The 15,854-nt window shown below is 43.5% G+C and overlaps 1 protein-coding gene across 2 annotated transcripts in view; it reads left to right on the forward strand.

Moving 5' to 3' along the window:
- The window catches only part of DIAPH3 (diaphanous related formin 3), a 789,152-nt gene that overhangs the window by 161,176 nt on the left and 612,122 nt on the right, over window positions 1-15,854 (forward strand). For both annotated transcript variants that reach the window (XM_069758173.1, XM_069758174.1), the window contains exon 4: window positions 4,958-5,062. In XM_069758173.1, the coding sequence (XP_069614274.1) occupies window positions 4,958-5,062 (105 nt within the window). The remainder of the gene's footprint in view (window positions 1-4,957; window positions 5,063-15,854) is intronic.

Genomic DNA, 15,854 nt, shown 5'->3' on the forward strand with positions numbered 1-15,854 from the left:
CCACAATGTCTATACAAATTGTGAGTGCAATCATTTCTCTAGGGGTACGATATACATTTGGATTAAGTATTGATTTTAGCTACCTTAGTAAATGAGCCGGTCTTGTTTTGATATTGAAAAACATTCCGTGACTCCAATGTCGGTGGATAAAGAACCAGAACACAAAATGTGCACGTATATGTTGACCTTTTTCCAAAATCCGCTTTCTGTCTTGAATTTCAGTTCTTTTTCTGTGCGAGTGGATGCAGATTAAAGTAAAATCCACCCTTCAAATACAATTTAACCTCTCTCCTGTACAGATGACATTTTGGAAGCAGTGTGTTATCAGAGTGGGTATTTCTAGTCAGACTCCTCTGAGTACATAGCTGTCTAGCTGAGCAATTTACCTGGTTTATATACACCAATTAATTGGATTTGGTCACAGCAGTGGTACACAACACATTTTCTTACTTTCCTAAAGAGCTGTATGTGCAGTAATAATTAACACAAGGCTTAACCCCTTAGTGACCACCAACACATCTGCTGACTGACCTGAGATATAAGAGCATGGCATCCCCCGCCCAGAGAAAATGCAGCAGCCGTCCACTGTACACTGTAGCTGACGCCTGTTACATCAGCCATGATCAATGTTGGTGATGACTATGGCCGTTTAATTCTTAGATGGTGCTGTCAGTAGTGACAACGGCATCTAGCTGGTTAAAAAAAAGCTTGGGGGCTTCCGGTTTAATCCTATTGGCAGATTGAGATCATGATTGCGGGGTCCTGATCTTTGCCATGGCAATTGCAGGCCAAGTAATGGACCTAGGGTCTGCCAGCTGTTGTGACCTGTTATGTTAGCAACATTTTAGTGGTAAACATAACATTTTTAATTTGTCATTCCACTTACCGTATTTTTTGGACTATAAGACGTGCCCCAAATTTTAGGGTGGAATATAGCAGAAAAAAAGAGTTTTATAAGATGGAGGTCCGTCTCATTGTTTGAATTTAAGGTATCTTACCTGAAGGCCAGCGGTGGTAGAGCAGGGTCACAAGAGGCATGGTTCCTTACTCGGGAAGCCGGCGGCGGCAGAAGTGGGGCAATGCTGCAGTCCGGGGTATCCCAGCTGTGCGATGCTGTGGGTCCAGTGTTGGCGGTGAGGCAGAATCCTTTCTTCAGGATTCCGGCGGCAGAAATGTGGCAACGCTGTGGCCTGGTGTCCAAGGCAGGCAGAGCCGAGTGCATCACCGGTTTCTCGGTAGCCATCTTCCAGGCCCCGCGTGTGCAGATTGAGATCTTGGCAGACTTCGGCTTCAGGAAAATGGCTGCCAGGATCTCAATCTGCGCACGCACCGCCTTCGGCGGCCATTTTCCTGAAGCCGAGGGCCGCCGAGATCTCATGCCCCCACAGCCTCAGGAAAATGGAGCGCGAGAGGTCAGTCGAGATCGCAATCAGCATACGCACCGCCTTCGGCGACCCACGGCTTCAGGAAGATGGCCGCAGGGAAACCAACTATGCACTCCGCACCGCCGACACTGAGCCTTAGCATTGATTTTATTGAAAAAAAAAGAAAATTGCTGCTAAATTTTTAAACCTTCTAGCATCCTAACAGAGTAAAAGGACATTTTACAGATGGCGCTGATGTAAGGCGGACACAAGGTAAATGTTACTGAGTGACTATTTTGTGTGGTGTGACCGTCTGGAGTAAAGCCATAATCATTCAATTTTTAATTTTCCCAGAAGTCTGATATTTTTATAAATAGAAGCAAAACCTATCAACCTAATTATACCAGTTACATAAAATATAATGAGTCACGAAAAATGTCTGCAAATCTCTGGGGCATGAAACAGTAAGTGACACACGGTAGAGTTGAAAAAGAAACAATTGTCATTGTACTGAGGGGTTATGGATGAGAGTGAACTTTGTATCCACATTTATGAACATCTTAAAGTGTCTGTACAGCAGTTATCTCTTGTGGTCCATCTGACATGGGGAATGGGGGTCGGCCAGGTACAAGCATTATACACATGGCCCATCATATGGGCACAGGCACATTATCTGCCTCAGTAGTTGTACCACCTGGCATGGCGCCCCTGCTCCCCCCATGTTTGATGTAAGATTGGGTGACAGTCATTGTACCAACCCTATAAGTAGCTGTCTGTCAAGTAGGAGATTAGTGTTATCAGAGACATGGCAGTGATGGTCGCCTTTCCCCGCTCCTTTAAAGGACCATTCCTCAGAATTGGCGGCGTGCCTTTCTTACATTCGTCTTCCTGACTTCCCCTTTGTAGGAGATGGGGAGCATGGATAATGGAAAATATTCCGACAGGAGCACTTGGATGTAATATTTAGGGAAGTGTCACTTTGTAGCTTGCATAATAGTTATTAAGGCTTTGTCTATAAAATAATGTGTAATGACATATTGACGGTAAGGGAAGAATGAATTGTACTTACGGGTGATAACCGAGAACACCAGCAGACGTTACCACTTGTTATGGAGCCATTGGGATAGTGCCAGCCCCTGAAGCGATACATGTTACACCTGGCAGATTTGCTACATCTGGAATATTTATCTCAGTGGGCGGCAGACACAGGGATCTTGGGCACAGATTCTTCGCCTCAGGAGATATAGGCATTAGGTACCGGAGCATTCAAGAGTCTAACAAGTGACAATACTTGGCCATCTCACAGCTTGTTTTCCACAATATAAATATAAGGATTCTGAAGTTGTAGCACTTTTGGCAATTACTGAGGCTGATAGTAGACACTTGTCCCTTTTTTGACATAACACCGTTTCTGGCGTCTTGCATGGTAACTGTCTTCATGCATGACACCAACTGTGTTTGTCGCCTAAAGGAGAGCAGAACCGCGCCTCATCTCCCCATATTGGTCCTTGACCAATAGTCCAGTGTGGATTGCATGCATTGTGGGCATATTTATTCTTTATGTACTCAGACAATCTGTCCACAGATTCTCCTCAGGACTGTATTGCTTCCATAGGGAGCAGTCCTCCCCTACTTGTGTCCTCCTAGAAGATGCGCATGCACTGTTGACAATGAGTGATACTTATGCTCACAGTTGCCTACTGCAGTGCTGCGAATATGCTCCGCTTATAGGGGCATCGCCTTTACTGTATGGTCACAGTATGGGCCAAGCATCTGACTTGAGATGTGTGAGACTGAGTCAGGATTCGGATTGGTCCCTTTGGATGGTCATTCCCTTTTTATCAGACATACTTGATAAACCTGAAATTTCTTGTCCCTGATGCTATTGTCCCATAACCCCTGATGAAGCCTGGTGAAACATTTCAGAGAGCGTATGACCCTTTCATATATTTAGTCATGGTCCCATTCTGTATTAACAATTACAGCAAGATATCAATCCTTTATGGAAATTCTACCTACAGTATCTTATAAAGGTCTATTAAATTTATATATAACCAGTAGGTTTCAGCTTAAATTGTTTGTTTCTGGAACTTTGTAAACCTTGATTTTTTTTTTGTATATTCTGTGTATAGTATATAAAATAAGCAGCTTGATGGGGTGGAAATATGGGTAGTTTGCCTATTGGCAGTATAGTATTAGTAAAAGTTTATTTCTATTTGCCATCTACAAGGGTCTCCTAATAATAATAATAAAACAAATTGTAAAGGAGGTGCTTGTCAAAGAATACTGCTAGTATGTAGGTCAGGTAATATACAAACAAAAACTGACACTGCGGACGTGACTAGAGGTAAAAATATCCCTCCTATACAGCATGCCCATGGCATACCACCGGGAATAGAGCGGGAGAAAACTCCCTAACAATAATGTAAACCTACAAAGACCAGGGAGCGAAAATGCCCCCAAAAAATAAATGTAATACACAAAATAATCATAAAAGATATATAAACTTTATTAATAGACAAAATATAGGACAAAACATATAAATATGAGAGTATGGTGATGATAGACAAGCAGAACATTCCAATGGGCATATATACAAACACATAGGCACAAAAACAGTGCCATATAAAGTGACAAGTGCAACATGCACAGGGTAAATAGCCCGCACCTGTGTGCATACACCGGGACTTATAATGAACAGGAAAGCGTGGCTACACCACCGCAGCCCTAAATATAACAGAGGAACAGTACCTATTCATAAAGGAGCGGAGTGCAACAGCAACATATGCGTTCTCAGTATAAATACCAGGTATAAAAATAATAGAAGACCAAACGTGATGCTATGGGCTGTGCCTCTACGGTAAAAAACGCATATTAATGCCATCCAACAAGTAATTACATCACTGATGTTCCCAAACGAAAACCGTCCCAGTGCTTACCCATGTCGTATAGATGCCCAGAAATGAAGTGTCCTGCTGGAAGCCCCGACGCGCGTTTCGCGTATTCAAATGCTTCCTCGGGGGGCTGTGTGGTCTCTCTACATGTCCCCAGTTTTTCAGTATGTAGGTCAGGTAGTAGCAGTGGGTGTGAGCCCTACAAGACCTCTTGGTCCCATTCGTAAAGATGAACTAAGAAGTTTGAATTTTCGCAAATGTGTTGTGAAATTCCGAGTTGTGCAAAAATGGAGCAACTTTTGCCAGACTCTATGAACCCCGCAAATGGCAAAGTGGGGAGGGTATAGTGGCTGACAAATTCATTGTAATTATGATACAAAAGTGGAGTAAATTTTTTTGTGGCAGTGCCCGGCAGCCAAGAAGTGCACCAAAATCGGGAAATGGCTTCTTAACGAATTTTGCCAGTGCACTGCTCACCAATAATGGTCTACAAAGCACTTGTCTTGATGAATCGGAGCCTTTGTAATTGATGTAATTTGCATTTAATAATTGTCTATCGGTCACGTATTAATGGGGCGACCGGTTTCCCATCCCTGGGATAGCCATCATCTGATCTGGTGAAGCTATTCTCACAGTAACACAGAGCTCTGTATCTTTTATCCCATATTTCACCTCCTTTTTTTATCTTTTATGCTTCAGGAAGATATGAATTTGAATGAAGATCGAAAAGCACCACTGCGTGAGAAAGACTTTGCAACCAAGAGAGAGATGGTCCTGCAGTATATCAGCACCGCTTCCAATGTGGTAAGTGCACTGTGAAAGTCTAATCGGAAACGCTGGCACACATACAGGAAGAGCGGAGCGGCTGTAATGAGGGCAGGCCATGAAGTGTGGCTTCCTGGAGGGTCGGGTGGGACACGGGACACAAATGTAACATCAATTAGATCCTCAGAAACAGGGAAAGGCGGAATGGCCCCGCTACCTTGTGGATTCATTGCTTCACATACTGTCTTGTATGGTACGAAGAGAAGAACTGTCCCAGGAAAGCCTCAGCATGAAAGCCTCATACACGTTCATTGCTTGCCTGACCTGTAACGAGGCTCTGATTCATGCGGCCCTCGGTTTACGCAACATGACTTCACCCCTTAATGACTGCCAATGTCTTTTTACTAACCTGAGATATGAGATTAGCCTCCCCACACAGGTGACAATCCAGCAGATGTCGGCTGTACACTATAGCTGACAACTTGCTGCATCAGCCACGATCCGTGTTAGTAAAATCCATATCTGTTTAACCCCTTAGATGCTTCTGTCACTAGTGACTATATCATAGAAATGGTTAACACAATATGGCTTCTCCCTCTTTATCCCCATCGGCACCCTGAGATCATGATTGTGTGGTTCTGATATTTGCCATGGCAACTCACGGCCAAATAGTGACCTTAGAGTCTGCCGGCTACAGCGGCCAGTTCAGAAGATAGCGACATTTCAGTGGTAAATATACACTTTTTCATTTCTTTCATGCCACTTTGTATTCCTGAAAAGCACCTGAAGGGTTAATAAACTACCTGACAGCCGTTTTCAGTATGTCAGAGGTGCTGTTTTTTTAAAATGGTATCACTTTGAGGTTTTCCAATATATAGGACCCCTAAAGTGACTTAAACCTGGATAGGTCCCTAAAAAAAATAATTTGTAAATTTCCTTGAAAAAAAAAAGAAAAATTACAGCTACATTTTTAAACCTCCTAAAATGCTAATAAAATAAAATAATATTTTACTAATGGTGCTGATGTAAAGCAGACATCCAGACTATCTGGCTTAAAGGGATAATCATTCAAAGTTTGGAAATTACAATTTTTTTTTTTTTTTTTTTTTTACATTTTTGTCAAATTTCTGATATTTTTACAAATAAACTCAAAGCATATTAACCTAAATTTACCATTATCATAAATTATAATGTGCCACGAAAAAAGTGTCTCACAATCACTGGGATTTGTTGGTGTTCCAGAGTTTTTACTACATAAATGGACACTGTTCAGATTTTAAAAAATTTGGCCCTGTCACTAAGGGGTTAAGTGACAGGTTCTCTTTAAACACTGCCTTTAATCTGGATATGGATTACAATGAGTGAGTTGCCAATTTTTCTAAAATGCTCCTTTGTCTAGATTACGGTTGCATGTGTTGTGGCGCCCCTAGTGGTCTTTTCATCTGTTCTCTTAACATTGACCTATTGTGTCCAGTGCTGGTGAGAAAAAGCTCCTCCCAGTTGGCTGACTTTTATTTTTTTTTTTTCCGGCTGGTCTGCCCAATAACAGTAATAGCTCCATTGACCTTCTACAAGATGATCAGGATGGTGGAATTGGGCGGCTTTCCATATTAGATCAGGACGTGGAATAGCCGCCCCTTCTAAGACCTTCCTACTTTTATGGAAAAGTGTCCTATGCGCCAGAAAAAGTGGAAAAAGCATTTTTGCCCAAAATTAGTTTTTTTTTTTACCTTTTGGTTTGGTGCAATGCAATTTTTTTAAATTTTTGTCCTTTTATGGTCATTAAGTGCTTCAATTTTCCCAAAGTTGTTAGGAAAAAAAATAGTTTTTTCAATTTGTTGTCTAGGTGAAGATGAATCCCACTCATTGCATGAATCTAATAGAGGACTCTTGTATTGTTGTCTTTCACTTGACTCCATGATGAGCTTTCCAGAGGGCTGTCACTAGAAATAAAGGCGGCACAATGGCTGCAGTGCTGTGTGCTCTGTGCTTGGCTCGCTGGCATTATTCTGTATTCCAGTAGTGTGAATGAATGCATATTAATCTGTGTGGCTGGCGATTATGAAGTCCCTGTCTAATGTGCTGGTCCTATTCTTCCTTCCATTCCTGCTCGCACACATCTCTATTGATATCGCTGGCAGCACACTGGCCTCCTCGACGTGTCATAGCGCACAGTGCCGCTGCCATAGCTAGCCAACTCCTATCTTCCTTGGGGAAAAGAGCTCAGCAGTTTGTTCTCCAAATAAATTACTTTCTTTTTTTATGTAAGTTGCAGCATGAAACCACTTGAGGGATTTTCATCCAATTGTCGGGATTCTAAATATACTGCAGATGTTGCTGCAATTAAGAGAGTGCGACGAGCATAAAGCGTTCAATACGCAGAATGTGAAATGAGTCCTCCTCGCCCCCTAACACAAGGCGTCTGGTATTCGGGAGCACCCCTAATTCTTACGTGTATACGTGGAGTCAGCGCCGTTCCATTTACCGGCTGGCGGTAACATTTGCATGAATAAATGCGCTGCTCTGGAGCTAATAATTAAGTCTGAATGGCGGAAATAATGAAATATTAAAGTTTAACTGTTAGCATTGAAAAGATGTTTTACAGGACAATTATCTTTTCTATTGGCTGCACATTTAAAGGGTTAATCCATCCAGGCAAAATTATATATCAAGATAGGCGTAGAACGTTAAAAAAAAGGACTCAGTGGCCAAACCCCCGTTTTTCTTGTGATTTTTCTGCATCACTACAGCTGTATTTGGTATGCCGGCACTCCCCGACTGATGACCTTCCGATTTACCTGTGACTCCTGGTCAAAACCATGCAAAACCCCTAATGCTTCATAGCTGACCTCTGTGGACCACCCGTGGTCTGCTCCTCTGCAGCTTCCACCATCTCTTAGCCGGAGCTCCCTGCACAACATAAGGCTGTGGCGTCAGCATTGTGGCCTTATCACACGAGTGACCTCGGAGTCCGGACATGCCCCAAAGTCCTGGCCTACAGTGGAGAGGCCCCAGATGCTGCACACGACCCCAGAAAGAAGAGGACCTGGTCACGGCTGGCCGGCAGCAGAGAGGTGTATTAGTGACAACTTCCAATGAACAAACCTACAATAGCCATGTAGCTGGTAACCAGGACCGCCTGGATTTGTATTACTCACCGCTCCTTTTTGTCCCATTTTTCCCTTTCTGTACAGTTTAAGGTTTTGGTTCTCTAGCCTTTTTTATTCCCAAAAGTACTTAAAGGGAATCTGTCAACAGATTTTTGCTCTCCCAACTGAGAGCAGCATGATATAAGGACAGACCCCCTGATTTCAGTGATGTCACTTACTGTGCTGCTTGTTAGATATTTTTTATAATAAAATCCCTTTGTCTGCAGTGCATCCAGCAGTTCTCTGAATGCTGAGCTCTTTATACCGCCACACCACTGATTGGCAGTTTTCTGCCTATGCACAGTGTACGTCGCTGCTAATCAGTGGTGGGGGGAGGTTATACAGAGCTCTTGAATACGGTGGGCTACCTTGCAGCATATTTATTAGTTCTCTAGTTATAATCTGCTTCTGAATAAAACACTGATTTTATTAAAACTACAGTAAGCAGCCTAGTGAGTGACACCTCTCTGGAATCAGGGTCTCTGTCTGTACATTATTCTACTTTCAGATTACATGGCAAAAAACTAGTGACAGATTCCCTTTAAAGCTACGGGCTATTCTGTTTGTGAGTTTACTAGTGAAGAAGCGGTGCTGAAAGCATAGCTGTTATTTCAGGTAACTTCAGATTAAGCTGGAAGGTATGTGTACATAAGCTAAAACACTATTGCTGAACATTATTTGACTTATATTGTACATTTTTCACAATTTCTCCAGATCCGTCTGTATTGTTCAGTTGTCTCTGAGCTAGTGGATGGACTCTAGGTTGCCACGATGTCTTCCTTACTCAGTACACTTCTTGGCCCGATGCCGTCCTCCTCCTTCCTTTGTGTGGATGACACATCCCTATCTCATCCACACAGTCTCTCCGGCACCGCGCTCCTGTGCAGGCGGACTTCTCAGCCCTGTTTAAGACAGAGCAAAGTGCTGCAGGAATGGTGAAAGCTCCCCGGCGCATGCGCTCTGCAGTACTTTAGTCAGATGTACACATGCGCAGGAGCGTGGTGCCGGGGAGACTGTGTGGATGACGTAGGACGCCTTATCCACGCAAAGCTAAATGGAGGGGATGATCGTAAGAAGACTGGAGGCGCCGGACCAAAACATTGACACCCCTCAGAGAAGGTCGGCTGAAGCTGCATGACATGGAATACCAGAGACTCTGCCTGTAAAGCCACTAAACACATTAGATGTTCTGAAGTTTGCACCTTGGGAAAGCACTTCTGTCACTAATGTCCTGATGCCCACCGTAGGACTAGGTTGTGAGAAAGCATGGCCCTGCCTGCAAAGCCAGCCGCAGGCATCAATAGTGTCCTGCAGGCTACATTAGGTCAAAGAAGGGATCAATGTTACCAAACCCATTCTCTTTCAACGTAAATAATTTGGATTGTAAATTTGAAGAATGCTGCAGAATTTTAAGTGTGAAGAATACCCAATCTGCTGCGTTATTGCCCCAGAGTTTCACCATGGCTTTTATTTTGGAATACAAAAGAAAAAAAACTGTAGACATACAGTCGGGAATCACTGCTGGTTTTACAAGTTTTCCCACCTACAAAGAATGGAGAGGTCTGTAATTTTTATTGTAGGTGCACTTCACCTGTGAGACAGAATCTAAAAATAAAATCCAGAAAATCATAGTATGATTTTTACATAATTTGCATCTTATTGCATGAAATACATATTTGATACCATAGAGAAACAGAACTTAATATTTGGTACAGAAACCTTGTTTGCAATTACAGACATTTCCTGTAGTTCTTGACCAAGCTTGTACACACTGCAGCAGGGATTTTGGCCCACTCCTCCATGCAGATCTTCTCCAGATCTTTCAGGTTTGGGGATGTTGTTGGGCAACACTGAGTTTCAGCTCCATCCAAAGATTTTCTTTGGGTTCAGGTCTGGAGACTGGCTAGGCCACTCCAGGACCTTGAAATGCTTCTTACAGAGCAACTCCTTAGTTGCCCTGGCTGTGTGTTTCAGGTCATTGTCTTGCCATAAGACCCATCCACAACCCATCTTCAATGCTCTTACTGAGGGAAGGAGGTTGTTGGCCAAAATCTCGCGATACATGTCCCCATCCATCCTTCCTTCAATGCAGTGCAGAAAAGTCCCCACAAAGTATGATGTTTCCCCCACCATGATTCACTTTTGGAATGGTGTTCTTGGGGTTGTTCTCATCTGTTTTCTTCCTCCAGACATGGAGAGTGGAGTTGATGCCAAAAAGTACTATGAAGGTCTCATCTGACCATGTGACCTTCTTCCATGCCTCGTTTGGATTATCTATGGTCATTAGCGAATTTTACATGTGCTGGTGTGAGCAGGATGACCTTGGGTGCCCTCCAGGATTGTAATCCATGACATCATAGTGTGTTACTAATGGTAATGTTTGAGACTGTGGTGCCATCTCTCTTCAGGTCATTGACCAGGTCCTCCCGTGTAGTTCTGGGATGATCCCTGACCTTTCTCAGAATTATCCTTACCCCACAAGGCGAGATCTTGCATGGAGCTCCAGATCGAGAAAGATTGACACTCATCTATTGTTACTTCCATTTTCTAATAATTGTGCCAACAGTTGTTGCCTTTTCACCAACCTGCTTGCCTGTTGTCCCATAGCCCATCCCAGCCTTGTGTAAGTCTACAATTTTGTCCCTGGTGTCCTTAAGCAGCTCTTTGGTCTTGGCCATGGTGGAGAGGTTGAAGTGTGATTCAGTTTTTTATACAGGTGCAATTAATACAGGTACTGAGTACAGAGTAGGAGGGCTTGTTCAAGAAAAACTAACAGCTTTGTGAGACAGAATTTGCTGGTAGGTAGGTGATCGAATACTTATTTCCTGCAGTCAAATGCAATTTATGTAATGATCATACAATGTGATTTTCTGTTTTTTACCTTTAAATTCAGTCTCTCCTAGTTGAAGTGTACCTTCGATAAAAATTACAGATCTCCCCATTCTTTGTAGGTGGGAAAACTTGCAAAATCGTCAGTGTATCAAATCCTTATTTATCCTTATTTTCCCCACTGTATCTGCACCACATAAGCTTCTGAGGAATATGACCCATCATAGTTACAATACATTTTTGTGTGCGAAGATAGAAGGAATTTTTCCGCTAATGATAAATGGAAATAATAGAAAAGTTTTCTTATGTACCATTTTGTAACAAACATCTTCATGTTTGTCGTTGGAGTTGTTTTACTCTCTTCCCTTATGTTATGACATCTGCTCAAGCAGTGTAAATTATAATGACATGCGCGATCTGCTGAGATCACCTGAAGCCATCAAATTTTGCCAAGAAAATTCTCTGTATCCGGCTTTGTAAAATGTTATTGAAGCAGCTGTGCTGTAGGTGTGTGTCAGGGAACGTTCTAGCCCCAGACATGGTAACATATACTCAGGAGAGCACAATCTTTTCTACGGAATATATGGCAAACTTAGGCATTTTAACTTTTATCAAGACATTGATTTGGATTCATTAAATCATTTATTCCAGTATTCTGCTTGAAAAACCTTGATAAGTCGCATCATTTTGGCGTAGTAAAATGATTTAGTTTTTGGTGTTCTCATGCCATTTGTCCCCACCTCCACCAGTATTGGCAGGGCTGGGGTGGGACAGGCTTGGCGCCAGCTGCTCTTTATATTCCGGATAAGTGAAGGCGTTCATATTGCCACAGATTTTACTCCAGCAGGGATTGGAGTAGGATTTATGGCAAAGCGCACACAGGTGGACGTCATTCCCCAGACCGTCCTGATTCATGAAGAGGCATCAGCTTCTTTATGAATCCAGAGCATCTGACTCCAGCATGTCTGCTCATCTAGACCAGTGTGAACAATGCTGGTCTTGATGAATTGGGTCCATAACGTTTTTCTAGTTCCTGCAGTTTTTTCCCCAGTTTAATTCATTTTATAAATAGTACAAAAATAACCATAAGATGGGACAAAGTTAGAGCGCCTTAAAGGCCACCACACACAATAAAGCAGGTTTTTGCTATGAAATCTGAAAGCAGCATAATGTGCGGGCACAGAGCCCGATTCCTGCGATCTGTTAGTTATTAGGCTGTGTGGTGCAGTTTCAATACAATCAGTGTTTAATCAACAGATTACTGCCTAAATCTTACATGCAAACCAGACCAGCTAACCTGTGTAACCCCGCCCTTTTGACTCATTGGCAGCTTGCTGGCAAAGCACAGTGTACACAGGAAGCTGCCAATCAGTGCTATGGCTGGGTTATACCCAGCTCTGCATTCAAAGCACTGCTACATTTTCTATCAAAACTGCACCAAACAGCCCAATAAGTGATATCGCTGGAATCAGGGTCTCTGTCTCTACATCATGCTGCTCTCAGATTGCATAGCAAAATCTGCTGACAAGATTCTCTTTAAACAAAAGTTTGTTGAACCCACCGATATCGGCCAACAGTCTAATGTGTATGGAGGTATCTCTTGACTTTCAACAGATAGTGTCAGGGAAGAAAAGGATCAGCAGGTTAGAATTCCGGAATTCCAAAGGTTGATTTTTTTTTTTTTTTTTAAATTGTTTTATTTTTTTAAGTTCTTTGCCAAGAAAACTTGCTGCCAGAGGAACGTGGCAGCAGCTTTTCAGAGAACACAACAACGATCGGCTGAGCCAAGCCTTCTGGTGCATGAAAGACATGTAAGGAGAACTTGGGGCTTTAAAGGGACACTGTCACCTGAATTTGGAGGGAACAATCTTCAGCCATGGAGGCGGGGTTTTGGGGTGTTTGATTCACCCTTTCCTTACCCGCTGGCTGCATGCTGGCTGCAATATTGGATTGAAGTTCATTCTCTGTCCTCCGTAGTACACGCCTGCGCAAGGAAATCTTGCCTTGCGCAGGCGTGTACTATGGAGGACAGAGAATGAACTTCAATCCAATATTGCAGCCAGCATGCAGCCAACGGGTAAGGAAAGGGTGAATCAAAAACCCCGCCTCCATGGCTGAAGATTGTTCCCTCCAAATTCAGGTGACAGTGTCCCTTTAAGGGGCAAGAAAAACCTGAAGAGAAAATGAAAAAAAAATGCAATTGTGCCTGTCTTTATACCTGACCTAATAATATAAGTGACACTAGTGTGCTGGACATTGCAGAATCTAGAATTCTCATTGGTGGAGGGGGGCGATAGGAATCCTATCATTGAAAACGTAGTTGCACATGTCTGTTCTACATTAGGCAGTGATTTGGTGATGGAAAATAATAATTAGTGTAAAGTGTAGTGTAGGGTTCATGGATGTGTAGAGATATGAATCACAAGTAACAGGAAATAGAATTAGCGGTTACTACAGTGTGACCTGAACGTTAGCATCGGCGCGGCTCGGTGATGATACTACAGTGTGACCTGAACGTTGGCGTGGCTCGGTGATGATACTACAGTGTGACTTGAACGTCGGCGTGGCTCGGTGATGATACTACAGTGTGACCTGAATGTTGTCACAGCTCGATGATACTACAGTGTGACCTGAACGTTGTCGTGGCTCGGTGATACTACAGTGTGACCTGAACGTCAGCACTGGTGCGGCTCGGTGATGATACTACAGTGTGACCTGAACGTCGGGATCGGTGCGGCTCGGTGATACTACAGTGTGACCTGAACATTGACGCGGCTCGGTGATGATACTACAGTGTGACCTGAGCGTCGGCATCAATGCAGCTCGGTGATGATACTACAGTGTGACCTGAACGTCGGCGTGGTTCGGTAATACTACAGTGTGACCCTAACGTCGGCGCTGCTCGGTGATGATACTACAGTGTGACCTGAACGTCAGCGTGGCTCAGTGATGATACTACAGTGTGACCTGAACGTCAGCGTGGCTCAGTGATGATACTACAGTGTGACCTGAACGTCGGCTCGGTGATGATACTACAGTGTGACCTGAACGTCGGCATCAGTGCGGTTCGGTGATACTACAGTGTGACCTGAACATCGGCGCGACTCGGTGATGATACTACAGTGTGACCTGAACGTCGGCATTGGTGCGGCTCGGTGATAATACTACAGTGTGACCTGAACACCGGCGCGGCTCGGTGATACTACAGTGTGACCTGAACGTCGGTGCGGCTCGGTGATGATACTACAGTGTGGCCCTAACGTCGGCGCTGCTCGGTGATGATACTACAGTGACCTGAACGTCAGCGCGGCTCGGTGATGATACTACAGTGTGACCAGAACGTCGGCACGGCTCGGTGATGATACTACAGTGTGACCTGAACGTCGGCGCGGCTTGGTGATGATACTACAGTGTGACCTGAACGTCGGCGATGATACTACAATGTGACCTGAATGTCGGCACAGCTCGGTGATACTACTGTGTGACCTGAACGTCGGCGCGGCTCGGTGATGATACTACAGTGTGACCTGAACGTCGGTGCGGCTCGGCGATGATACTACTGTGTGACCTGAACGTCGGCGATGATACTACAGTGTGACTTGAACGTTGGCACGGCTCGGTGATGATACTACTGTGTGACCTGAACGTCGGCGATGATGATACAGTGTGACCTGAACGTTGGCACGGCTCGGTGATGATACTACAGTGTGACCTGAACGTTGGCGCAGCTCGGTGATGATACTGCAGTGTGACCTGAACGTCGGCGCGGCGAGGATACTACTGTTTGACCTGAATTTTGGCGTGTCTCGGTGATGATACAACAGTGTGACCTGAATGTCGGCATCGGTGCGGTGAGAAGGACCAGGTATTCCCTGCTGGCAGATGAGCAGAATTGATAAGATTCAGATTTTTATAGTTGTTTTTTTTTTTTCTGCCTGGAGATTTGTAAATGCCAGACTGTAGTCACATCCAGCATTGTTGATTTGTGTTTTAATTTGGAAAGCAATTATAGAAAACAATTATTTATTTTTTTCCTATGGGAGACTGTCACTTTAACAGCCGCAACTACACTGTGTTCCAAATTATTATGCAAATTGGATTTGTTTCATAAAGATTTAATTTTTTTGTTTTTCAAAAAAACTCGTGGATGTTATTGTGTGTAAGGGCTCAATGGTTCACTGAAATCAATCTTAAACACATGTGATAATTAGTTTTCCAGGTGATTCTAATTAAAGGAAAACTACTTAAAAATTATGATCCACATTATTAAGCAGGCCACAGTTTTTAAGTAACATGGGAAAGAAAAAGGATCTTTCTGCTGCTGAAAAGCATCAACTAGTGCAATGCCTTGGTCAAGGGATGAAAACATGAGATATTTCCCGAAAACTTAAGCGTGATCATCGTACTGTTAAGAGATTTGTGGCTGAATCTGAGCACAGACATGTTTGTGCTGATAAAGGCAGAATGAGGAAGGTTTCTGCCAGGCAAGTTCATCAGATTAAGAGACCAGTTGCTAAAAAGCCATTACAAACCAGCAAACAGATATTTGAAGCTGCTGGTGCCTCTGAAGTCCCTCGAATCTCAAGGTGTAGGATCCTTCAAAGGCCTGCTTTGGTTCATAAACCTACTATTCAGCCACCCCTGAACAGTGTTCACAAGCCGACACGGTTGCAGTGGGCCCAGACATACATGGCGACTAATTTTCAAACAGTCTTGTTTACTAATGAGTGTTGAGCAACCCTGGATGGTCCAGATGGGTGGAGTAGTTACATAGTTACATAGTTATTAAGGTTGAAGGAAGACTATAAGTCCATCTAGTTCAACCCATAGCCTAACATAACATGCCCTAACAT

This window comes from Ranitomeya imitator, chromosome 3 (genome assembly GCF_032444005.1).
Source record: "Ranitomeya imitator isolate aRanImi1 chromosome 3, aRanImi1.pri, whole genome shotgun sequence".
In the NCBI taxonomy this organism is placed as follows: Eukaryota; Metazoa; Chordata; class Amphibia; order Anura; family Dendrobatidae; genus Ranitomeya; species Ranitomeya imitator.